The sequence below is a fragment of the Sinohyriopsis cumingii genome, unplaced genomic scaffold (genome assembly GCF_028554795.1).
Source record: "Sinohyriopsis cumingii isolate HCF-2022 unplaced genomic scaffold, ASM2855479v2 utg000160l, whole genome shotgun sequence".
NCBI classification, from domain to species: domain Eukaryota; kingdom Metazoa; phylum Mollusca; class Bivalvia; order Unionida; family Unionidae; genus Sinohyriopsis; species Sinohyriopsis cumingii.
The window spans coordinates 2,492,134-2,519,633 of NW_028315873.1; the positions used below are offsets into that span (position 1 = coordinate 2,492,134).

Sequence of the window (27,500 nt, forward strand, 5' to 3'; positions counted from 1 at the left end):
TTTATTGTGACTACCAAGACTAAGCGAACAAGATGAATACTTTGAAAGAGACATCGTTCCAGTTTGGGGATTGTAAAAATGTTGTATCTTCCTCTAGTGTGACTAATATTGGATGGATAAGACCCAGGCATTGCGACGGAAAATGTCCGGAAGGAAAATGCGATTGTCCATGTGGTTACCATTGTAATTGCTTAACGGAGTTTGCAGACGAGTGCGATTGTGAGCCTTGCGATGGGTACGATGCTGTACGTTGTGACCTTAGCAATGCCGTAAAGCATCATGGGAACTTTGTTCTCACTACCCCTATCATGGAAAGTGATGCTGTGCGTGTCAAACCTGAGGGATGCGAAAGCGATGCCGCTCGTCCTCTTGGACATTTTACTGGGTTTCGTTTTAAAGGGGGATGTTCACCTTCACGTCTACCCCCCTACGGATGTCATCCAGCTCTGAGCAAACTCCTGTCCATGTCACCCAAACCTCATCGAAACGATCCTGTGAAAGACGAATATTCGTTTCCTGTGCGTTTGTCGGAATGCTGCGACTTTGAAAATCGTCTTCAATCGTTCAAAGGAAAATGGCTAAGTATCTGGGAGGACCGACCCCCGAAGAATTAGCCAGAGCCGGATTGTTCTACTTGGGCGAAGGGGATAAAGTCAAGTGCTTCAGTTGCGGTGTGTCACTTCACCAATGGGAACAGCAAGATTCGGCCTACGTAGAACATGCTCGTTGGTCACCGAATTGTCATTACTTACCCTTAGTGGGACCGAGACATTAAAGGAACTTACCATGTTGTTGACGAAGAAGAAACCAGTTTGGCTAGGAGTCAAATGTTGGACATCACCGAGACCAGTATTTAAACTGCACTTCAAAAACGTTATTGAATTATTACCTAAAGAACTACAAGAGAAGATTTACAAGGAAGTGTGGCAGGGACTTGCCAGAGTGAAATCTCAATGGGTCACTGTAGAACTTTTGTGCCGAGAAATTCATAAGAGGAAAGTGAAGAAAGTCAACCAGTGTGTTAGATTTCTTTGGGTCAAGGTTGCATTCATGCTATTGTATTACTCAGGACCGTTTACATCAAAAGAGTTTAGTGACATTCTTGGACGTTTCCCTGAATGGCAGTGGTCAGGAATTACTCACTATGTGGATTACTTTTGCTCTAGGAGAAGATTGTGAATTGTACGAACTGACCTATTCATCGATTCTTTGCTAGAGAACATTCGTGGCTTGCCTGTGGAGTTAAGAGAAAGAATTTACCGAGAACTGATCAAAATACAAGTGAAACGCAAACGCAAAGTTATTCATCCGTTTTTAAATGATGCTCTGTTCCAAAGTATAAGACTGATTATGAGTGGATATTACATCAGTCACATAGGTAAACGAGGCTCTTGGCCACTACCCAGTGATTCCAAAAACAGCGCATATACTTATGGATACTTTACAAGAGAACATTTTGGGCTTGCCTGCGGAGTTGAGAGAACGCATTTACCGAGAGCTGGTGAAAATACAAGTGAAACGTAAAGAATAGTTGCATCCGTTACGTCACCAGATGTTTAATCACTGGTACCTGAATGGTATAAAAGAACTGATTCGTCAGAAATTGTTTCAGTGGTCAGACCTTGTTAGTGAGTTAGTGAATGAACGAAATGTTCATCATTTTGGTAACTTCGAGATTCACCTAGAGCAACGCATTGAGGAAGTCGAGTTAAAGTAATGCCAACATATGTTACGTGGAATCTGCTTAGTGGAAGATAAAACTTCTAATCGAAGTTTGAACTGTATGTTACAGTATTCTAGATTTCCTACTGGAGAACGAAGATGTCTGGGTAGAATGTACGTGTATTGCTTCCGAGAAAAAGAGAGTATAAAAACCGGAATCCATGCCATGGCTTATGTCACAAGTGATTGAACAGATTCCGTGGAAGGAACTCAATGACCATATTCAAACCGTGGATCATCGCCATCAATTATTACAAGAATTGTATCCATTCAATTTGGGTCGACAAGTGGTGTGTATCTTAGTGACTTGTTTTCTGGGATTTCGTTTACCAGCCGATTCCTTGTGGACTCTTTACGAACAGTATTTACCACCCCATTCAACATGAAAGTGGTGCCTTTAAATGTTCACGAGAGACTCCTTTTGCTCAAAGCCTTACGTTTTCATCTGGATACTTCTCGACCTCTACGGGAAAAAAAGATTCGTCAACTTTTAGCTAACCAAGATGTGTATGACGATGTGTGTGTGGCTTGTGACTTACACCCCCATTGGACAGATGTCCATGCCTGGAAAAAATGGGATTTTGAGGCTTGGACCCAAGAAGTGGCCCAGTATGCTCGAGAGTTGTGATCCTTCCTTTCAACGTCCGAAGAAAAAATGTTACTTTTCAACCTGTGTTAGTGATGGTGTCAGAAGAACCCGTCACCCAGGACAGGACTGTCGTGGTCAGGCCTGAAAGACCCTTTCGGGAGGACACTTGTGTGACCTTACCCCCTATAGAACTGGTCAGAACTTTACCCAAAACATGTTGTACAGACAATTGTGTTTATTCCACGTTAATGATTTTCATGTGCCTTTTATCGTTGTACTTAAGCCTTTGGCTTTTATGTATTTTTGTCTTTCGTATTCATGTTTAAAACATTCAATAAACGTGTTCTGAAAAAAAGTATATAAACTCTCGTCTTGTTTGTTTTCGTGTCACAAGTGACATTCCTGACACTATGGCTACTTCTGCTGTCTCTGCTCCCTCTTCCTCCACTGTCAAAGTCATCGACGAACACTTAGATCGTGCCAGTTAGGAGGCTTTGTATCTTCGCCATCCCTTTAACATGCTTTTTGCTGGACCTCGCGGTTCAGGCAAAACCGAATTCGTCAAACGTTTGATCGAACATAAACATCATTTGATTAGTCGACCACCTCAGCGGATCGTGTGGTGTTACAAAGAGTGGCAATCGGCGTACAGCCTCTTGCGAGAAAGTCAAGGCGATTCCATCGTGTTTGTGGAAGGCATTCCTAAAGAAGACGACGGCATCGTCTCTGACTCCCGTCAAACCCATTTGGTCATTTTTGACGACATGTTAGGAGAAGACGAAGGAGAAATTAAACTGTGGTTCACGCGGAAACGGCATCACCGTAATGCCAGTGTCGTTTACATCACCCAAAATTTGTTTCAACAAAGTAAAGCCCATCGCACCATCAGTCTCAATGCGCATTACGTGGTCTTGTTTAAAAGCCCTCGAGATAAATCGCAAGTGCAAGTCTTAGCCAAACAGTTAGGAACGCCTTTGCTGACTCAGGCGTACGACGATGCCACTCAAACTCCACACGCCTATTTACTCGTCGATTTGAAACCTACGACCCCCGAGGATTTGCGATTTCGTACCCACTTGTTTCACCACTGGTGCCAAGACGGAGGGCCTGTCCTGTACACGTCTGCGTCCTCGACTTAACTTCACTCCACAAAAAAATCTATAAAAACCTCAGACCCTTTTCGTCTGTCTCACACAGTGTGAACATGACGTCCCTTCAATCACATCTCCCCGTCAAATTGATTCGTGCCTTGTATGGCATCAGTCGAGAAAAAAATCCACAAACACGAGCTCGTGTCTTAGAAGCTAGTCTCAAAGAAGTCTTATGATGGTTCACGGTGACGGCACGTCAATTACTCCAAGGGATCATTCAGATTCCTCATCAAACCAAACGCTTTTTTGATCGAAACAAAGTCGCTTTGACCCAACCGGCCGATCCCCGGATCGACACTCAAACCAAAAAACAAATCATTTTGAAACCTGGAGGGAGCGGTACTCTAGGAGGGGTCATCATTCGCTCTCTCTTAAGATGGGATCCTAATGCCCCCAAACTTCTCCCCAATAAAAAAGTCAAACGAAACTCCAAGAAGAAAAAGACCAGGTCCCCAAGAAGAACTTCTCCAGTGGCGGAACCCTCCTCTTACCAGACACCACCCCGGAAAAAGAAAAGAAGCCCCCAGAAAAAGAAACAGAGAAAAAGTCCACAGAAAAAGAAAAGTCCACAGAAAACTAGTGGCAAGAGAGGCACTTCGGCCAGGACGCAACCTTACACTCGCAAACCACGACCTGCCACGGCGGTGACTGTGTCTCCGGCAGCCTCACGTTCATCCACTTCCCCGTTGATGACACCAAGAACTGAAGAGTATTTGGAGACGTTGATCACACCAAGAACTTCTCCGTTGATGATTCCGAGAACTTCTCCAGTGGCAGGACCTTCCAATTTAGTGACAGTGGCTGCTGCTTACAAAGTACCTTCTCCCAAAATCAAAGTCCAAGAAAGATCGGGCATGTTACAAAGTTTACTTGATTTGTCCAAGCAAGAACTGACTCGATTTAGTCCGTTGCGTACCCCTGCACGACGTGTCATGCCTGTCCTCAAGTTGATACGACGTAAAGACAATCAGTGGCGACGCGTTCCAGTATAAAAAAGGTGTGTGACCAAGTAGGGTATCAGTGTTTTGGTGCTCCTGAAGATGTCACCTTCCAGAAAACATCCCTCTTCTAAACAACCCCAAGGAAAGACCTGTTATCTGTCCTGTCCAAAGCTTCTCCACCCCTACGAAAAAAAACTCATTCAATCGGCCTCCAAACAGGTCATCGATACTGTGTGCGAATGTTGTTTGAACGTCTTGAAAGGCACGATCCCTTTGTCCAAACACCAGAAACAATGCTTAGGCAAACATCGTCACGTTCTTCGCCAAATGCTTCAAAAGAAAATTCCCATTCGTCAAAAGAAGAAGATGTTGGTCCAACGTGGAGGTATTTTACCCCTCTTGTTAGGCCCCATACTGTAAGGAGTCTTGGGAACCATGTTGGGAGGACTGGTGGGAGCAAGATAAAAAGGCCCTCGGAAGTCCCAAGATCTCAGAATCGACCCCTGACAACCCCATGGAAGGACGAAAACTAGCTTCAGTGCCTTACAAACGATGGATGGAATACCATCGATGGCAAGAACAACACACCCCGCATTTACCTCCCAATCCCCATTTGAGCGAGATGTCCCAGTTACAACACGAATTGCAGTCCTTGATGGATCGCCAAGATTTGTCCGAAACAGAAAAATCGCAAAAGTACGGTCAACTCTTGCAACGACTACAACTCTTTCACCAGAAAGCTTTAGACGAAACAGCTCTACCCACTCTGAAAGATTTTAAGACCTTGATGAAAAGTCCAGCACCATTACCAGTACCACTACCACCACCACTACCAGTGACCAAGACAGAAAAAGGAGAAGAAGAAAAGGAAGGGTTTCAAACTCCACCAGAAAAAGTACGCAAGTTAACAACACCACCTACCTCCAGAATTGGATGGATTAAAAAGATGATGACCACCCCTTCTTCATCACAAGAGAAAAAGAAAGTGAAGACAGAAGTGAAACAAGAAAAAATATCCCCTGTTCCGACATCCTCCTCGACACTTATTGCCGGTCGCACACGCAAAGCATTGCAATCCAAGAAAGTACCCCAAGAGAAAAAGAGTATCATCTTCCAAGAGTGGGTGCCTTATTAACACACCAACCAACAAATGGAAAAAGTGTTAGCCAGCATTTACTACGATCCCTCCATCCTGCAGGTTGCGCAGGAGTTCAAAAAGTGTGTCGTGCTGCCAAAACTCGACTGAAAGGTCTCCGTTTACCGCAAGTGCAACGATGGTTACAAGAACAAGCTACCTACACTTTACACAAACCCATTCGACGCAAGCTTTCCAGAAGTCGCACCCGAGTGGAAGGCATCGATCATCAAGGGCAAGTCGATTTAGCCGATGTCTCTCATTTGACCAGCTACAATCGTGACTACAAATATTTGTTTTGGCTACAAATATTTGTTTTGTGTCATCGACGTCTTTTCCAAATTTGCCTGGGTCGTGCCCTTGACTTCCAAATCGAGCAGCGAGTTCGTGCGAGCCCTGCAACGGGTGTTGAAACAAAGTGGTCGTCACCCTCTTCAATGGCAAAAGGACAAAGGTACCGAATTTCTGAACGAAGCTTTCCTAAAAGAATTAAAGTAACGTGACATTCATTTTTTTACCAAAGCCAGCATCGTGGAACGTTTACAACGCACTTTGAAAGAACGCATGTGGAAATATTTTACGCATCACCACCCTCTGAAGTACATCGACATCTTACCGCACCTGGTGCAAGCGTACAACCAATCTTACCATCGAAGCATCGGACATGCCCCGCAAGAAGTGACTCCCGACAACGAAGTGTTGGTGTTTGAGCGCCTGTTTGGTACGTCCCCGACGAGGGCTGTCCCCAAGAAAAGTGGAGTGTTGGCCGTAGGAGATTGGGTGCGCATTGGCAAAACCAAACGCACTTTCCACAAAGGTTACTTACCTAACTGGACGACCGAATTGTTTCGTGTCTTTGGACGAGTGCATGGCCGTCATCCTGACGTCTATAAATTGGAAGACATGAACGGAGAAGTGCTCAAAGGAACGTTTTATTTGCCCGAGTTACAACGTGTGACCAAAAAGAAGACGACGTGTACGACATCGAAAGCATTCTCGAACGCAGAACCCGTAAAGTGGGTAAACGACGTGTCAAAGAAGTGAAAGTACGTTGGAAAGGATATCCACCCAGTTTTGATTCTTGGATCGACGCTTCGCAAGTCATCGACTATAAAAAGAAGTGACCATCATGCCCTTTCACACAGACTCGGCTACTACGGCTACCAATCCTTCACCCAGTTCTTCTCTGCAAGATTTGCAAAAGCAACCCTTGTGGGTGTGGTGCGGAGAATGTGTGCCTAAAACGCAAATCGTCTTTTTCTGCCAAATCTTCGTGGTGTATTGTGTCATCGGGGCAGCCATCGCCAATTTGAGTTTGCAACAAGGAGACAAACAACTGTGGACCATTTTATTGAGCAGTTGCATCGGTTACCTGCTTCCCAATCCCTCCCTGAAATTCTCTTCCAATGGAAACCACGGGGACCTTGTGTCCAGTGCCAGTGTCAGTCACCACTCCAACCACAACCAGAACCCCATTTTGAGCGGATACACGCCTCTGACGTCCAGTAACCCCTCGGACAGCCACAGAACTCTGGAATTATGACTCACCAAAACCAATTTTACTTAACCTTACCCAGTGACAGTTCCATGGAGGTGTTTCCCAAGAACACGTTGTGCTGTTACACGGCCTAATTACCTCAGGCCATCCCATTAGATCACGAAGCCCATTGGGAAGTGGCTTTGGTAGAAATGATTCACCCAACACAAATCAAAAACATTACTTAAGCTCAAAACACTTTTGATGTCGAAATTCTAGACCCAACAGTGCAGCAAAACATGACGAACAGTCCTCAACATAGATCATTTCTTGCGAAGGAGCCATTACCCCGCAGCAGCAGTGACACTTCTCCTCCTTTTTACGTTTATCACTTTAAAATTAACTCAGGCCATTATTTTAGTGGTCAACATCTGGTGGAGGCCATCGCTGACAAATTCTATGCAGCATTTGACAAAGTTCTGACCGGACTAAAAAACGTGTCACCATTGAATACCACAAACTGTCTCACCGTCTACTCATCAAATTTGAAAGTGAGGAAAAAAGTATACATATTAAATTTTGCCCAGAATTGTATGACATTTTGGGTGGAGACCTCAATTTGGTCACGGATAAGCACTCCAAAAAGACTGAGAAAGCAGCGATTGACAACAACGGGCATTTTGCGAGGTATTTTCGTTTCCCGGTAGAACTGAACCAGGGACTGAATTTGATCTTTGTGTACTCCGATGTGGTGGAGTACAACGTGGTGGGACACACCTCCGTGCCGTTACTGCGTGTCATTCCTTTCAAAGTAAATTCTGTCACGGTCACTGACGAGGAAGGTGGAAACACTTACCACATTCACCGCGAATTTGTACATCCTCACTATTTGCCTGTCAGCAAGTCGTATTTGGACACGGTCAACATTGCTATAAAAGGAGATCTGGGACAAAATATTTCATTCACCAAAGGAAAAGTCACGGTGAAACTCCATTTTCGAAAACGGTTCTCTCACGACTCGTAAGTCATGTATCCAGTGTACCGAGGGGTTGCTCGACAGCGAGGACACGGTTTAGGAGATATTTTAAAATCGGCCTTTCGTTCGGTGGTTCCGGTGTTGAAACCGATGGTGACACGCGGAGTGCACGGCTTGAAAGATGCTGCACTGACACAAGGCAAAGAATTTCTCCAAAATGTCATCATCGACAAACAAAACCCCAAAGAAGCCTTCATGAGGGCAGGCAAAAATGTCTTGCTATAAATGGGTAAAGACATTTTGGGCCGACGAGACACACCTATAAATGCCCTGCACGCTACCGAGTCAAGCATTCAGCAAGGACAAGGCAGAAAGAGACGACGAAGAAAACACCCTTTCACCAGACTTCACACGTCTAAAGCTAGAAAGGCAAAGAAAAGAAGAACCGTTCGAGACTTAGACGTTTTCGATTATTGAGACACAGAAAAAAAATGATGCACCGAGAGTCATGCGCTTGTTCCAAGTCGGAACTGGATCTGTTTGCCATGCCACCTACAATGATGACGATGCAAGAATCCCAATGGGTGGAATTTCACCCCGTCCCCTCATTGACAGATTCCGCTCCCATCAAGTTCGACATCAAGGGACAACCCGAAGATTACATCGATCTGAATAGCAGTTACTTGTACTTGAAAGTTAAAGTTCTAGATAAGGGAGGAGATTCTATAAGCGGCGAAGAGAAAGTAGCTCCCGTCAACAATTTCATGCATTCCTTGTTCAGGTCAGTGACTTGTACTTGAATAACAAACTGGTCAGCAGCAGCATGGATACTTACCCTTACCGTGCCTACCTGGAAAATCTCTTGACATACGGAATAGATGCCAAGAATACTCATCTCAATGCCTGTGTGCTATGGGAACCTGACGAAGCGAAGGAGCTTAACACATTAAATAAAAGCAATGACGGCTTTGTGGAAAGACGAAGGAAAATCTTAAATAAGAAGAGTTTAGAACTGATGGATCGTTTGCATTTGGACATATGGTTGCAAGAGAAATATTTGTTGAACGGGGTAAATGTTCGCTTGAGGCTGAATCGTAGCAGTGCCGCTTTCCATTTGTTGGATGATAGTTCTGCCAAAAGCAAAATCGAGGAGGCCAAACTCTACGTACGACGCGTGGAAGTGTTGCCTAAAGTGGGAAACGACATCAGTCAAACGTTGCGCAGAACGACCGCCAAGTATCCCATCCGACGCGTGGAAGTGAAAACGTTCACCATTCCCTGTAACCATCATTCCATGATCGAAGATCATCTGTTTCAAGGACAGTTACCCAAGCGTTTAATCCTTGGTATGGTCTTGAATTCAGCCTTCAACGGAGCCTTCGCTGAAAATTCTTTCTACTTTCAACACTTCGACCTGAAGAAAATCGAAGTCAGTGGCGATGGCAAGACCTTGTCTACCCGTCCTTTCGAACCTGACTTTGGTGACACAAAGATGAATTACTTGAGATCGTACTTGTCCCTGTACGAAGCCACCGGACAATTAGGGACCAACACCAGTCACGGCATTACGTACGAGGATTACGCAGGAGGCTATGCTTTGTGGGCTTTCGATTTCACTCCAGACCAAGGCAGCGACGAGGGACATTTCCACCCTATAAAATCCGGCCAGATTCGTGTGGAACTTCAGCTTGCAAAGCCACTGGACGAGACAGTGAACGTCATCCTGTATGCAGAATTCGATAATACCATAGAAATCAACAGTTTGAGAAAAGTCATTCTAGACTATTAGAAGACTGTTATCCCTCTTTACCTAGTGGAGAAACTTTGGAGATGGAATGTGAGGAGACCGTGGAAAAAACATCTCAAGACAAAGACGACGAAGTTATGATGAAGTCAAGATGGCCAGAACAAGAAGTGCATTTAGTTTCCTGTTTTGCCAAACACTTGGTGGAAAAAATGACGGAATTGATCAAAAAAGAGTGCTATGGATGTCAAAATGATCATCCCAGTCAAATTCAACACGATAAATGCCTGATGCTGAGTCAAGAAGAAAAATTGGACGAGTATCTGGACGAAGCTTGGAGTCTCATCTCGGACGAAGTCGTGTTGCATCAGTGGTATAAAGACTTGCGTGAACATTCTTGTCCACCATTAACCACTCAAGAGATCCATCGTATCGAAGCTCTCCTGAATCAGAGTGAGGAGACGAAACGAAGAAACGGTTATTTGTCAGACATTTTCAAGCAAAAAGTCAGAATCGAATTGATGACTTATTATTACCTGCGAAGAAGAAAAAAAACAACACACAAATGGATACCTGGGAACTTTATTACCTTTTGAACCACAGTTTGTATACGGCTTCTTGGAATCCTGTCGTCTGTACTAAAGATGAACTCCCTCATCGCAAACCTCAAGACCATCTAGCTTACGTCATCAGCACGTACGACAGTCATCTCCCAGGAACCCACTGGCTAGCCGTTTACTTTCCTCAAGAAGGATGTGTGGAATATTTCGATTCGTATGTATTGCCCCCTTTGGAAGACGATATCATTGACTTTATGAGAAGAAATGCTCAAACCACCCGATTCAATAATGTGAAATTACAAGGCACAGATTCCTTGGTGTGTGGACAGTACTGTGTGTATTTTCTGCATCATCGCAGCCTGGGCTATTCCTTAGAACATTTAGTGACTCATTTTGATCCTTGTTCTTCTTCAAGAAACGATGTGAAAGTAGATCGATGGTTTTGTGACCATTATGTTTATCTTTTGTCTCAAGCTAGGAAACATAGTGTCCATCAATGGCCTAATGACTTCCAACAGTGGAAATCACAATTTCATTCAAAACATTGTCAACCCTGTCCAAAATAATGTGCAAATTGAAAAAAATGTTTGTCATTTGAAAAAAATGTTTGATGCTATATTGTTGAATTATCATTATTAATAATGTTAGAGTTGTTTGTTAGTGTTAAGTGATTTTGAATAAAAAATGTTGTGTTTTGAAAAAAAATGCCTTTGTCTTTTGTTTGGATATAAGAATTTTGATTCATGCTCTTTGACTTCTTACTATCCCTCTCATGACACTCATTGATCGTTGCGGCTCGAAAACCGTGGAGGGATGTTTTCCTTCACGTCCGCGCTTTGACTTTAAGAACCGGGGTAGTTTCCAGTCTAACCATCCATTGTCGACTCATCCTCCTACGAAGATGTGCTCCAAACTAGCTAAGCTAAACGAAGTCTACGTGAATTTGCATAGGGTCAGACACAGTCTGATACCGAAGCCAGAAGAGATAGAGAATGTGAGAATGTTAAAAGTCACTGAAGACCTGATAGAAGAGCTCTTCAGAGAAGAAGTGAACAGGGAGAAAGAAGAATGGACAGAGAAGTACAGACTTCAGAGACAGCAGCAACAGCAACAACAACAGCAGCAGCAGCAGCAAACTGAACCTGACAGAGGCTTTGTCGATTGTCGTATCGACACCAAAGAGTTCTTCTTCTCTTTCCGAGGAAGCAGACCTATCGTCAGAAAGTCTATCCTCAGAGGACGTCGCATTCTTAGAAACTAAAAGATTGCCATAGCAAACAAAAAAGCAGCCCTTTTCATGGCTACCCAATACTCTAGAAAAGAAATAACAATTGATTTGCCAATGTATGTAGAGTAGTGTGAATATAAACACTGACTCTTTTATTAGTGTGAGGGTATGTGTTTGCGTTTGTGTTTGTGTGTTTGCAAGTGCTCAAGTACGTTTGTGTGGATAGTAGATTAAGATCATGTTTTATTTGCTGTTTGACGTGTGGGGAGAGTAGATTTGGGGTCTGATTGCTTTGCGTATGTGGATAGTATATTGAAGTGATTACTGAAAATTTTTAAATTAGTAATGGGTAGTATAAAAAAGTGAGTGAGTGTTTCTTTTAGGTCCGCGCGTTGTTTGGTCATGATCTAGGTAAGATCAATTTTGTTTTAGGGGATGTTTTCCTTCACGTCCGCGCTTTTAGTATAAATTGAAAATCGCTGGGCAGTCTAGCTACCCTGTTCATTCGTTAACAAGACAATGAATACCAGAATTGTAAAGCTTCTAGAACTCCAGATGCACCTGGAATATGCCAGGCGCATACTAAATGAACTGGCCGCGGAGGTGATTGTCGAAGAGGGAAGGATGAAAGAGGAGGAGGAATGAAGAAAGAAAGAAGAGGAGGAAAAGGAGAGAAGAAATTTCAGAATCCCAGAGACAGAAAATTGGGATTCTGAAGCCACTTATCCCGCCTCTGCACTCCCAAGAAAAAAGGTAAAAGGAGATTAGGGAAGAAGATGTGTGTGTGGTGCCAGGCCTGGAAGGTGCCATCATTAACCAGGTGTCACTGGAGTTCAAAAACAAACAGCCCTTTTCAGGGCTACCCAAACCTTTAGAAAAGAAATAACAATCGATTTGCCAATGTGTGTATGTAGACTAGTGTGAATATAAACACTGACTCTTTTTTTCTTGTGTGTATATGTGTGTGTGTGTGTTTGTAAGCGCTGACGTAGGTTTTGTGTGGATAGTAGATTTGGGTCTCATTTTAATGCTTTGCGTGTGTAAATAGTAGATTAGGGGTTTGTTTATTGATGCTTTACGTATGTGGATAGTAGATCATATGAAATGAGAAAAGTAGGGGATGCCTTCCTTCACGTCCGCGTGTTGTTAGGTTATGATCTAGGTAATATCAATTTTATGTCTTAGGAGGATGTTTTCCATCACGTCCGCGCTTTCACTATAAGAACCCACAGTATTCGTCGCTCAAACCATTCTACAAAGAATAAAAAAAGAAGATGGCTTCAAACCAACTTGATAAAATGAAAACATTGCAAAACGTCCTGGACAATTTGGGTATGATGGAGCAAATGTTGGTTAACATAAACGAGGATCACTATTCTTATAATCCCCATCGTGTGAAGATGGAGATAAACAATTTAAGAAAAGTAAAGGAAATGATCAGTGCTCTGATGAAAGAAATAAAGGAGGAGAAGGAGGATGAAGAGGAAAGGATAAGGATGAGAGTATGGAACGAGAAAATTGAAAAGGAAGAAGAAAATGAGAAGAGGAAGAAAGAAGAGGAGGAGAAGCAGAAAGAAGAGAAAAAGAAGGAAGAAAAGAAAGAAAAGAAGAGAAAGAGTGTAGGACAGAAAATAAGAAGCTGGTGGAGAAATAGAAGAAATTAAAAGAAGAAGACGAAACCCAAAGGCCCTTTTCAGGGCCACTCCAATCACTCGAAAAGAGATTGACTTTCCATTGCCTACCCCATTTTTTTTTATTTTTTTTTTAAAAATCCCATGTTCAATTTCCCTTGAGGCTATACAGTCCCACCCTGTTTAAATTCCTTTGACGCTATACAGTCCCATCATGTTCAATTTCCATTGTTCAATTCCCCTTGAGGCTAAACAGTCCCACGATTTTTCGTCCATGTTAAATTTCCCTTGAGGCTAAACAGTCCCCGGGTGGTTAATGTTACATTTCCGTTGAGGCTAAACAGTCCCAGGGTGGTTAATGTGAATTTCCATTCAGGCTAAACAGTCCCAGGGGGGTCTGTAATGCTAATTCCCATTGAGGCTGAATCGTCCCTATTCACTACTTTCATAGTTGAAAAAGACTCTTTTCGAGAGAATTTAGTTATATTTGACGATATTTTAATCACTGGTACCTTACAAATGTTCTGTAGAAAAATACTTGTTACAAACTGCGTATTGATACAATACTGAAAGCTTCAATTTCAGGACGAATACGGAAGATACTGATAATGTAACTAGGAACCTTTAATGTATAACATGTGATCCATAATGGAAAGAACTAATATATGAAATCATAGAGCGATTAGGTGAGAAAGGTGTGACTTGTGAGTTCTAATGTTCATGTACTGTCTACCTATCTTGTCTGGACGTTTTAGAGTCTGTGTACACTAGATGGACAAACACTATGTGCTGGACATACCGATATATGTGGCTGAAACAGATCCCAGATCTCCGTGGTATGATCAGAGCACTCCTGTGTCCATCCAGGCCGTAATGCCTACAATATCATTAGCATTCAAAGCTTAATTAAATAAAACTCTATGCTCTTTTTGCCGCCTACGCCGTGTTATAATTCCACAAGTCTTGCAACAACAAAAAAGATTAGGTCATTGTGATTTAGTTTTCAATGAGAACCATCTTTTAAGATAAACGTCCAAATTAGGTTCCATGGCCGTAAGTGCAACAGTGCCAGAGAAACTGTGCTACCGGTGGTCTAGTGGTTAGAGTGTCCGCCTCGGAAGCGGAGGTCGTAGGTTGGAACCCCGGTCGAGTGATACCAAAGACTTACAAAAATGGTACTAACAGCTGCCTCGCTAGACGCTCAGCATTAAAAGCTAGTGTTAAGACTGGTCGGCCTGGTGTCAGGATCAGTGTGACTGGGTGTGACATCATGCTACATGTCTGTGGCATGATGCCTCAGTGCCGGACATCACTACAAACTGCCACATTGCAGACATCGTAGCGATATGACTGAAAAATTGTCTACATATAGAGGGAGTTAAGGATATTATATAGTTAACGATAACAAAATATAGAATTATGGATGTTTTGTAACTAAATGAAAAAAGAGAAACGAACTGTGCCACAATCAGAATTGAAATATATTTGATCTACAAAATATTTGCTTTTCTCAACATTTGTGACGGACAATATGAAGACCAGTCATTTTCAATTTGATGATAAAAGTAATTGTAATAATTTTAATAAGAAATGAATAACGGAGACGGTACAATGACACTACTTCAAGGAGACAAAACTGTACAATTTCACTTCAAGGAAACAAAACTGTACAATGCCACTACAAAACTGTACAATGCCACTACTTTAAGGAAACAAAACTGTACAATGCCACTACTTCAAGGAGATGTTCAAGATCGTAAAAATGAAACAAATGACACTAATTAAAAAAGTATAATCATCACATGGAAGACATAAAGACAGATTACCATTTAAATATTAAAATTTTACGTATGTCACATAATTAAAAAAATATGAATTGCACGTACATTTAGTAAACATTTTTATTACATATAGGGCTCCAGATATATCCAGTTCAAACAAATATTAGGCAACTCAGGACGCCAGATGGAAAGCAGTTTATACATCGTGTCTCTTACAAATAAATAATTTTTCGATTTGAAGCTCGCCGAAAACATAAATAATGAATCACAATGAAAAATTTAAACTTTTAAAAGGAATTAAATTATCTGAATTAGATAATGCTTTTATTCTTTCCTTCTTCCTTCTGTATATCAAGTCTTTAACCAAAAATTCGTTTGTGACATCAACTTCCATTTGATCCAAATCTGCTTACCAAATTTCTCAACAGTGTCTTTGTAACATTCAGGAAGAAAATACGCATTGCATGGAATTGCTAATAAGACTCATTATAAACATAAGTGTCATGAGACAAGCATGTCTCACATTTGAATCTTTCATATAAAGCCAAGCTTAACTAATCAGACTCCATTATTACATATTCTCTCCAAGCTTAACTTATCAGACTCCATTATTACATATTCTCTCCATTCTTAATTAATCAGACTCCATTATTACAACATATTCTCTCCAAGCTTAACTAATCAGACTCCATTTTTACATGTTCTCTCCAAGCTTAACTAATCAGACTCCATTATTACAACATATTCTCTCCAAGCCTAATTAATCAGACTCCATTATTACAACATAGTCTCTCCAACCTTAACTAATCAGACTCCAATATTATAACATAGTCTCTCCAAGCTTAACTAATCAGACTCCATTATTACATATTCTCTCCAAGCTTAATTAATCAGACTCCATTATTACAACATATTCTCTCCAAGCTTAACTAATCAGATGCCATTTTTACATAGTCTCTCCAAGCTTAACTAATCAGACTCCATTATTACAACATATTCTCTCCAAGCTTAATTAATCAGACTCCATTATTACAACATATTCTCTCCAAGCTTAATTAATCAGACTCCATTATTACAACATAGTCTCTCCAAGCTTAACTAATCAGACTCCATTATTACAACATATTCTCTCCAAGCTTAATTAATCAGACTCCATTATTACAACATATTCTCTCCAAGCTTAACTAATCAGACTCCATTATTACATATTCTCTCCAAGCTTAACTAATCAGACTCCATTATTACATATTCACTCCAAGCTTAACTAATCAGACTCCATTATTACATATTCTCTCCAAGCTTAATTAATCAGACTACATTATTACATAGTCTCTCCAAGCTTAACTAATCAGACTCCATTATTACATAGTCTCTCCAAGCTTAACTAATCAGACTCCATTAATACATAGTCTCTCCAAGCTTAACTAATCAGACTCCATTATTACATAGTCTTTCCAAGCTTAACTAATCAGACTCCATTATTACAACATAGTCTCTCCAAGCTTAAATAATCAGACTCCATTTTTACATATTCTCTCCAAGCTTAAATAGTCAGACTCCATTGTTACAACATAGACTCTCCAAGCTTAACTAATCAGACTCCATTTTAACAACATATTCTCATGCAAAAACACGAACTAGAGCCATTATTGTGACATCTTATTAGAAACTTTGCATTTGTTCTGGTCTGTTGAGGAAAATCTAATGATTCTTACTGACATAATGCATAAATAATAATATTTCATGAAGATATTATCTTACTAAAGTTATAAAGCACACAACAATGGTAAAAATAAATACTTGTTTTTAGTTTATAAAAGAATGGTCTTGTTGTTACTAAAGAATTGTAAAGAAACTACAATCGCCTCACAATCCATTTATATTCCTGACTTCCTGCCTGTTCAAATGTATGTATTTTCTATTGTTTACAATCACATAGCAAACGGAAATCCTGCCATTGCTGTCCTTCAGCATTCCTTGAATCAGATACAAAGCATCGGCAATCGAAAAATAAACTAATACTCCAAGCAGTTAGTCCTATTTAAAAGCAGTTTTTTGATAACAAGATGACTCCACGACAATTTCTTTATTTTCCCTTCAGGCACTCTTAACTTAAACAGAATGATGAACTCTTGTACCCGGATGTTTGCTTGCGTGAAATCAAATTCATGAATGGCATTTTGCGACAATCATGTGCTTTTAGAATATTCTGTTTTGTTGTCTCTACTCAACGCTGTGAATATCATCAACATGAAGGTCTTCTATTTCAGGAAATGCAAATCCTTTTGATGAATAAGAAAATGAAGATTTGTGTTCATTGGTATTACGATTTTCCTTTGATCCAATTTGTAGATACTATCGCAACGAACTTTTTTAGCCCTTAACAGCTACAAGCTTTCACAAACATTCTAATATTTAAGGAAAACAGTTTTTGAAAAGTTCAAAACAATCAATTATTACTGCAAATAATCTGGTTAAGGATGATATTGTGTTGTCAGTGACAGCCACAAGATTTCACTACCATATCTTTGTACGGTTTTAGCAATACGTTCGAATTGTCGTCAAAATGAAGAACTGTTATTCCAGACATTTTCGTCGGCGCACAGCAAGGTTTGGGGACTTCAGCTGGTTCAGAGAGGTGGACAAGAGTCTGAACTATAGCGTGATTTGTAGCATTCAGATGCGCCCCTAGTGGGAAAGAACACTCGCCTCCACAATAAAACGCGGCGTATCCATCAGGGGCGATAATCCAGTCCTGAAATGCATGAAAACCCTTTGAAGCTAGCAATGGAGGTCCATTGTTTCATATATATATATATATATATATATATATATATATATATATATATATATATATATATATAACTAATAGCTCTAATTGGGATTTGAGTATAACTTAATTTACGGCTAACTAATAAAAAGTTTATAAATAAATACATTATTGGCAAATAAATACATACATTCGAATAAATTATATGAAAGAAAAATGTAAACCATTTACCTCCCATCCTAAACTCCTGAAACTGACATACAATGTGTGTCGTTGGCATGCCTGACGTCTGAAATGCTCGCCAGCTGCTAAAGTAGAAAATCATTACACATGAAAAGAAAATAATAATAATAATAACAGTAAAATAGTTTTGTTCTCTAACAAATGTTGCATGTGTGATGTAAATAGTCGTTTCAGGAAGATACTAGTCATCAAAATATCACATATGTAATACGTCATCCCTGAACTTTCTTATAATACATCACCATTTTGAGACATTCAACAAATTAGCAGATCAAAATGCGACCAATATGTACTGAATCAATCAAGTTGTTTTCATCAAGCAGATGAAAGGTCTCTAGTTAGTCCAAAGTCTAAAACTACAGGCAGTCCCTGTTCCTTATTTTCATTTTGTAAGGTGTGTAATGTGTTATCTTCTTTTCCAGTTTTACATAGCGTGATTTCATATAAATAAGATCAGTATGCAATTATCTAATTTAAACAAAAAACAAGATATATGTGTTTTGATATATGTTTTAGATTTATACAAGCTAGGTTGATTAAAGCTTTTAAAAGTTTATGTTTAAAAAAAGAAAAAAACATGTGCACGAGACGAGACACCCAACACACAATTGCCAACTTTATGCAGACTGGATATCATACTAAACTGCGCATGCGCTTGCGATATTATGTTTACCAACTGCAAAAGACGATAGTTTTGAATAATTATTGCTGCTCGACTGAGGAGCAAACTCAAGCTAACGACTCTACATCATCTGGTCACTTCAGGCTATTCTAGATGAAAATTCATCCCAGTAGACTGTGATTTGATTAAGGTTTATGAACAATCAAAGTCGATAAGAATAATAGCTAAGCTAACAAGCTGCTACTTTAGTGCCTTTGGTGCAGACATCTTTTCACCAAAACAAAATCATTAAAACAATATAACGACCACAAATTCCTTATATTGCAAGTGCTCGAAGATTACGGATTCATGCATTCTTTTGTCAGTAATTTTACTGAACGGAGTGATTCGTGAAAATGATGTAGATTGTAGCACACCAAAGATTCTGAAGTGGTAGCGAAGGATTAATTGTCGAAAACGCTCTCATTGCGTCAAACAATTCGACCAGTTGCAGCTGCTGAATGCAATATAAACTAAGTGCTAAACAACCGGAAGTAGTCCACATGTTTGTGGCATAGGGCGGTGAGATTATTTATGCTCATCAGGTCTGAAGTCTGAATATTTGCAAGACAAAAAATACCCACCTGAACTCAAGAACACATTTATTTATAAATGTCTGATAAGAAACAAGATACAAAAGACAAACACTAAATATAAAACTTGGTCCAGGTAGCTTGTGTGTGCAATTGAATTGAATTGTTCAACTCATTGATTTGGCTAAATGTTGTACAAAAACGTTGTATAAAAATACAAATGTGATTAGCTGTACATTTAGATTTTACACAGAAATATTGCAAATTTTGAAACTGAGTAATTTAAATGACAATGATAAATGCACCTTCTGTACGAAGGGACTAGAACAAAGTGATGACTTATTCTATTACTGTTCAGGTACGGAACAGTTTTGGAAATTATTTACATAACGGATCCAAACTTCTGATCCAAATTTTAAATTACATGTAATGATGTCTATATAGGAAATAACGATCTTATCATTTTGATATTTTTGTTTACCAAATATATTATAAAAAGGAAATACTGTGCATCAAAAATCCCAAATCTCACCATTAAAAAAAACAATATTTTAGCATACAAAAGAACAGAAAAATATTTCTAAGTGAATAATATAAATGATGAGTTTATGAAAAAGAGAACCCTTTTTGTCAACCTTTCATTTGATTTATTAGGTCTTTACTTTCAACTAAAACAAACAGGCATTGTAAATACCTTGAGATTTGTAAAGGAATGGTTCTCTGTGTACAATTTATTTTATATATGTGTGTGCGTGTGCGCGCACGTGTGTGTGTGTGTGTGTGTGTGTGTGTGTGTCTAAATAAGAGAACATGTGCCAATATCAGGATAAGGTGATGATGTAAGAAACTATGTAACATCCTGACAACTTTTGTTTAATATTATTTAAAAAAGTTCAAACAACCAAGAGAATCCAGTGACATATTAACATGATAATTTGTTTTATTCCATTTTGTCAGCATTTTGTTTACTTTGCAAATGCAAATTAAGGTGGCAATAATTAAAATTTTAAATAATAGTAAAATGAAACCTGAACTTCAGATGTCCTGATGCTCTTTAGAAAACTGCCCACAGCTACATATATATACATGTTAATCCCAGGTAAGATTTTCGAGATTTCTGCCCATAACAACGTATATACATGTTAATCCCAGGAAAGATTTTCGAGATATCTGCCCATAACAACATATATACATGTTAATCCCAGGTAAGATTTTCGAGATATCTGCCCATAACAACATATATACATGTTAATCCCAGGTAAGATTTTCGAGATGTCTTCCGACAACAACATATATACATGTTAATCCCAGGTAAGATTTTCGAGATGTCTGCCCATAACAACATATACACATGTTAATCCCAAGTAAGATTTTCGAGATGTCTGCCCAAAACAACACATACATGTTAATCCCAGCTAAGATTTTCGAGATGACTGTCCAAAACAACACATATACATGTTAATCCCAAGTAAGATTTTCGAGATGTCTGCCCACAACAACATATATACATGTTAATCCCAAGTAAGATTTTCGAGATGTCTGCCCATAAGAACATATACCCATGTTAATCCCAGGTAAGATTTTCGAGATGTCTGCCCATAACAACATATACACACGTTAATCCCAATTACTATTCTTACTTTCAGCAATATTTGTGGTCGTGTGAACTTGTTTATTAACAAACGACTGGAATTAAGGCTTCCGCATACAATACAAAAGTACGCACTAATACACTACCATTATTCTTCCCTAGCTGTGTATTGTGCTGAAATCCTCCAAAACTAATATATTCAAGAAGGAAAACTCACAATAGCTGTGACTTCCCTCTCCCCAATGGTAATAGTCCTCTGTGTCTTCTTCTTCTGTCGGTGAAAAGTTCTGACGCTTCCGTCCTGAACGTCTGTATCGCAAGTGCAATTCATTTGTCATCTTAAAAAAGCCAACCATAAAGGGCTGCTTGTTTTCGGGACCATCTTCTCCTACAATTCCAAATTGTTCGGGGTCAATGTCTCGACCTGTAGTGAGGTAAATATCAAATAAAGGTTAATTGCTAGTCCCAAGGAAAAACGATCAGTATTGCGGGGAAAGAAACCTTTTTTAAATCATCATGTGTGTTAAGCATTTAGAATGCAGAAAGCCATTTGGGATGGTATTATGTTCTAAATTACTGACAAAGATGTAGATTACACTTAATACTTATCCTGAAACAAAAGACTTATTACATCTATCTTCGTTGTGATAAACAATTAAAATTAATTCTAAACATATCTGAGTAGTGAATGGGGATACCCTAGGGACAATGGGAATTAGCATTACAGACACACACCCCCGGGACAATCTGGCGACAATGGAAAATTAACATGGAGAAAAATCGTGGGACAATCTGGCGACAATGGGAAATTAACATGGAGAAAAATCGTGGGACTATTGAGCGACAAGAGAAATTAACATGGAGAAAAATCGTGGGACTGTTGAGCGACAAAGGAATTTAAACAGGGTGGGACTGTATAGCGTCAAGGGAAATTGAACATGGGATTTTTTGTAAAAAAAAAAAAAAAAATTTTAAAAAAAGGGGGTAGGCAATCGAAAGTCATTCTCTTTTCGAGACCTTTGAGTGGCCCTGAAAAGAGCCTTTGGGTTTATGTTAATATTAACATAGATGGCATCTGTCACATCTTCTTCTTCTTCTTAAACTCCTTCTACCTGCAGGTCCATACACAAGTACCCTCTTGAGGCATCCTTGTCTTTCTATGTAAACTCTTCTCATCCATAGACTAGTATCTGTCCTATCAACAACAGTCCACTTGGACCGGACATACATGAGCAGGTCCGTCCTAAACATCATTGAAGACACAAGGGTGGATGATTCAACTGTGGTCCACATCTTGAGGCGCCGAGAACAGGTGAATCAATGCAGTGAACTGTGTTTATTTATAGGCAGAGGAAGGATTGAAACGGATTGAGTTCATTCACCAATCCGAACACGTGTTACAAAATTCAGTCAGCCCGCATCCAATCCGAAGACAGCAGTCTGTGACGTCACGTGGTCTATATAGATTCGCTAGCGCCTGTGTGCTGTCAATCTATGTGACAGTGATTCAACATGACGGAAACTCAGAAAACGATCCACTGGGGTGCACCAGCAGTGGAGACCGCCCAAGGGAACCCGGACTTACTTTCAGAAGAGGTAAATTGGGATTTTGTGGATTTTCTTACCTCGCAAGAATTTCTTCCGGAACCTTCGTTAACTTCTTCATTACCGCAAGTGGAGAATTTTAGACAGAGACAGAAAGAAGAATTGGAGAAATTTATACAACGACAAAAGGAAGCGGAACAAGCTTTTCTCCTACAGCAACAGCAGCAAGAAGAAGAGGTAAGACAAAAACAACAACAACAACAAGAAGTAGCAGCAAAGAAACAAGAGGGTGAAAATCAAACGGTCACGGTACTGTTGGACATTTTAGCGGAGTTAAGGAGTCTGAAACAAATATATCAGACTTCTTTATTACGACCGAAGAGAATACGACCTTCCCGAGCTAAACACGTCAACCCTGTCACTAAGCCTGTCGTACCACCCTTAGTGATTTCAACCAAATCATCATCATCATCAACAGTACGCAGTCCAGAAGTAGGCCTTGGCCGTGGCAAAGGCTTAAGGCAGTTAAAGTTGATTGCTTAAACTCACCCCTACACCAAAAAAGGCCCTTTTCAGGGCCACCCACATTTCTCGAAAAGAAATACAATTTAAATTGCCAACAACTCAAAAAAAACCAAAAACATTTTACCTCTATAGTACGTGTATATGAGTGCGTGAGTGTAGCTTCTTATTTTAAAATCAAAACTCAAAGACACTTACCTTATATAATTAATTTATTCTTTTATCCATAGTTACAATCCAATACACAATTCACAACAGATCACTTTAAAAAGTTCATACACTTCTTCTGTCTCCTTGTTTAGTCTCTCTGTTTTTTAAATTTCTTCACCGTCACACTCTTTTCCTCTTCTTCCTCTTCGCTTTCTTCCCTTCTTCTTTTCTTCTCCTGTTTCTTTTTCTTCACCTGTCTGCTTTCTTCCTCTGAAAAATCCCTCTCCTCTTCCGAAGAATCCCTCTCTTCTTCTGAAGAATCCCTCTTTTCTTCTGACTTCTCTAGTTTCTTTTCTGGGCAATCTGGAGACCAATGTCCTTTTTCTTGACAATAATAACTGGTATCTTGACTTCTGTCTTTTTTAGCCCTTTCTTTTCTTTTTTGACGGTCTGGACACTCTGAAGACCAATGCCCTTTCTTCTGACAGATATAGCAAGTATCTTGACTTTTATCTCGAAAGGAAGGAGAGTAGTCCGTCAGCTGGTCTGAAGAGAACTTTCTAATGACCCCTCGCAAAGCTCTGATGAAACATTCGATTTGGCTAGTCTCTTCCATCGTTGTGCTCGGTTAGAGAGTGAAATGAATAGTGAAAGGACAAGACACACACCCTTTTATATACGCTGGTCTGCCATGACTATAAATTAGTACATGGTGTTTAAACTTGAGTCATTTGACGTTTTTTTACTCAAGATGAAACGATCCCATTCATTCGAGAAGAAAGAAGAAGAAGAAGAGAGTCAGAGGCAGAAACGTGATCTATCGCCTCGTACCAGGGCTGAAGTCTTGGCACAAATTCATGCCAGTGATTTTGAAGAGGACATGAGTGAACCAGAATCCGAACCCTCTAAACCAAGTTCACCACCCTTAGTCAACCCTGAAAAGTACTATTCCATTCGAGAGACGGAAAAGCGCTCCTCTAGAAAATTTAGAACCACGGCTTACAAATACACGGTGAAGTTTAAAGATTTCAAGGCTGAAGAACCGTTAGAGAAAGCAGAAGGGTTCATCACTGGGGTGTGGGATTCTTTGCTCACCTCACTCAAGCGACAACGTCAACCCAAAGAAGGCGATCGCTTGAGACTTTCCATACAACACGACGGTTTGAAATCCCCTGTTTGGATCGAGTTTAGCACCCCTGCAGAATTGACAGCTTCCAAAGTCATGGACAAGATTCAACACGTGCAACAATCTAATGACCAGTTTGACATCACCGATGGAAAAGCCACACTGGACATGACCCACGTCTCTCCTCCTCAAGGGACTGGACGCAAAAAGATGTTATTGGTGGACGACCTCCGCAACATCAAAACAAGTCTCGTCCGAATTAACAACCCTCAAGACCAGATGTGTTTAGCCCGTGCCATCGTGGTGGGACGAACCTATACCAACAAGAACGACACGGTAGAATGGAAAAGAACCTGGAAAACTATTCAACGATCCGACCGAGCCAAACAACGAAATGAAGCAGAACTCCTGTTACAACAAGCCGGACTGTCCAAAGACACACCCTGTGGCATTCCTGAGATGCAAAAATTGTAAGATGCCCTAGCTCCACGATACACCTTGAAAGTGTACCCTCAAGAAATGCGCGGACCTCTGTTGTTTCGAGGGAAAGACTTTAAGGACGGAAAATACATTCATGTCTATTATCACGATGACCATTTCGATACCATTACCAGTATCACCGGATTCCTAGGATACGGTTATTACTGCGAGAAATGTGACCATGGTTATAATAATCGAGAGCAACACAAGCATTGTGGATTGAAATGCTCTGGATGTTTGGCCTCTCCACCCTGTCTGAGCGAAGGACCATTGCCTTGTTCAACTTGTCTGCGCACGTTTGTCAGCCCTACCTGTAACCAACAACATTTGAAGACGCAAGGTTCACAGCAGAAATGTGCTTGTCAACTGCTGAGATTGTGCCCTACGTGTGGACAAGGCATACGTACCAACAGTGTCAAGGCACACGTATGTTCAAGAAAGAAAAAATGTCACATTTGTCATGACATCGTGGACTTGGAACACCAATGCTACGTGCAAAAATACCAACCCCCACCAGAGAAAGAGGACGGTCACAAGAAGAAAGGCAATTTCAATCATTTTCGATTTCGAATGCATGCAAGAGACCGGCATTCACATTCCTAATTTCTGCGTGGCTCATCGCGCGTGCGAGAAGTGCATTCAGGAACCTATCTTCAGTCATTGCCCTTACTGCAGCAAGATTCCCGGAGGGCGCGAAAAAATCTTTCGGGGACCGAACACGTTAGCCGATTTTGCCCAATGGGTTTTAGACCCCATCGACAAGACGTGGAGCCAAGAGGACATTGAACGTTACGGAGATTGTCATCGTCATGCCACGGTGATGGCTCACAATTTCTCCGGATACGATGGACAGTTTCTTTTGAGATACTATACGGAACAAGGCACCGAGCGTCCTAAAGTCACTTTGAACGGAGCCAAAATCATTTTCATGCAAGTGGGACAAGTGCAGTTTAAAGATTCGATGAGCTATTTGGCCATGCCTAAGAGTCGAATGCCTAAAACGTTTGGAATAACAGAAATGGCTAAAGGGTACTTTCTACACTTTTTCAATACGGAAGCCAATCAACACGCCGTTCTACCCCATTTACCTGTGGCTCACTATTACGACCCCGACAACATGCGTACGGAACAACGAGAAGCTTTCTACGCTTGGTACCAGGCTCACGCCTCCGACCCTTTCGACTTTCAGGAAGAAATGTTAAAGTATTGTCCTTCCGACGTGGACATTTTACGTCGTTGCTGTGGAAAATTTCGAGAACTGTTCATGGAACACGGAGGGGTCGATCCTTTGAAAGAAGCTTGCACCATTGCCAAAGCGTGTTCCTTAGTGTATCGACATCGATTCATGCCTGAAAACACCGTAGCTGTCATCAGTCCTCAAACGACACACTATGTCAAACGTTAATACTCGGTCAAAGCCCTACGTTGGTTACATTACTTGTGCGACAAGGAAGACAAGTGGATTCAGCATGCTCGCAACGGAGGGAGTGAAAAGACCATCGGAACGTATTCGGTAGATGGCTGGGACCTAGAAAACCCCAAGATCGTGTACGAGTTTAACGGTTGCTTATTTCACGGATGTCCCGTCTGTTACCCTGACCGTGGCACTAAAAATCAGTTTTTACAACGAACCATGGAAGACTTGTACCAGAACACTTGTCAGCGACGCCTAAAGTTAGAACAGCAAGGATACCAAGTGGTGGAAATGTGGGAACACGAGTACGATCACCGTATGAAAACCGATCCCGAGTTTAAACGCCTCGTGGAAAGTTACCAGTTCATGGACCCGCTGAACCCGAGGGATAGTTTGTACGGAGGAAAGACCAATGCCACCTGTTTGCTGTACCAAGCCGACGAAGAGAAAGGAGAAGAAATCAAATACTTGGACGTGTGCTCGCTGTATCCCTACGTGTGCAAATATTGTCGCTTTCCTGTAGGGCACCCACAATTGTTCACGGAACACATCGACCTGAAAAACATTCGACAATACGAAGGCTTGATCAAGTGTAAAGTTTTGCCTCCCACGAACCTATACCATCCCGTCTTACCTCACCATTGTCAAGGCAAACTGATGTTTCCACTGTGCCGTACTTGTGCCGAAACGTGCAACCAAGACCAACCTTGTCAGCACACCGAGGAAGAACGGGCCTTGACGGGAACCTGGGTCAGCGTAGAATTGTTCAAAGCTCTGGACATGGGATACCAACTGTTAGAAGTATACGAAAATTTGCCACTTTCCCAAGACACAACAATACCACAAGGGTGACCCCAGTCAGAAACGCATTTTCGCCGACTACGTGGATGCCTTTTTGAAACTGAAGCAAGAAGCCAGCGGCTATCCGTCCTGGTGTCACACTCCCGAAGACCAAATACAATTCAAAGAGAAATACTATGAACAAGAAGGCATCACTTTAGACCACATCGAGAAAAATGAAGGCAGGCGATCGTTTGCCAAAGTGATGTTAAATTGCTTGTGGGGTAAAATGGCACAACGACCGTGTTTACCCAAGACGGAATATTTGACCGAACCTTCCCGCTACTTCCAGATGATTCACGACAAAATGAAATACATGAAACACGTGAACGTCGTTCGCGAGGATTTGATCTTGGTCAATTACGAAGAAGATCTGGACTTTGTACAAGACGACCCTTTTGGAAATGTCATCATTGCGGCTTACGTGACAGCTCATGCTCGCTTAAAATTGTACGAAGCTTTAGAACTGTTAGGGGAACGCGTCCTGTACTTTGACACGGACAGTTGCATTTACATCCGTCACCCGAGTCAACAGCACCCTGACATCGAAGGAGACCATTTAGGAGCCTGGACAGACGAGCATCCCGACGACAAGATTCTAAGTTTCGTCAGTGGCGGTCCCAAAAATTACGGCTACGAATACCGGGACCCACAAGGAGAAGTGCACACGACGTGCAAAGTGAAAGGACT

General features: G+C 40.9%; 1 protein-coding gene across 4 annotated transcripts in view; it reads right to left on the reverse strand.

Moving 5' to 3' along the window:
* Nucleotides 1-14,614: 14,614 nt before the first annotated feature.
* The window catches only part of LOC149774635 (bone morphogenetic protein 5-like), a 51,443-nt gene continuing 38,557 nt past the window's right edge, over nucleotides 14,615-27,500 (reverse strand). For 2 of the 4 annotated variants that reach the window (XM_089944747.1, XM_089944744.1), the window contains exons 4-6: nucleotides 20,951-21,157; nucleotides 17,937-18,013; nucleotides 14,615-17,690 (exon numbers count right to left, since the gene is read on the reverse strand). In XM_089944747.1, coding sequence (XP_089800873.1) covers nucleotides 17,430-17,690; nucleotides 17,937-18,013; nucleotides 20,951-21,157 — 545 coding nt within the window. In that variant the 3' untranslated portion in view covers nucleotides 14,615-17,429. The remainder of the gene's footprint in view (nucleotides 17,691-17,936; nucleotides 18,014-20,950; nucleotides 21,158-27,500) is intronic. The other 2 variants (XM_089944748.1, XM_089944745.1) reach the window with 1 other exon arrangement.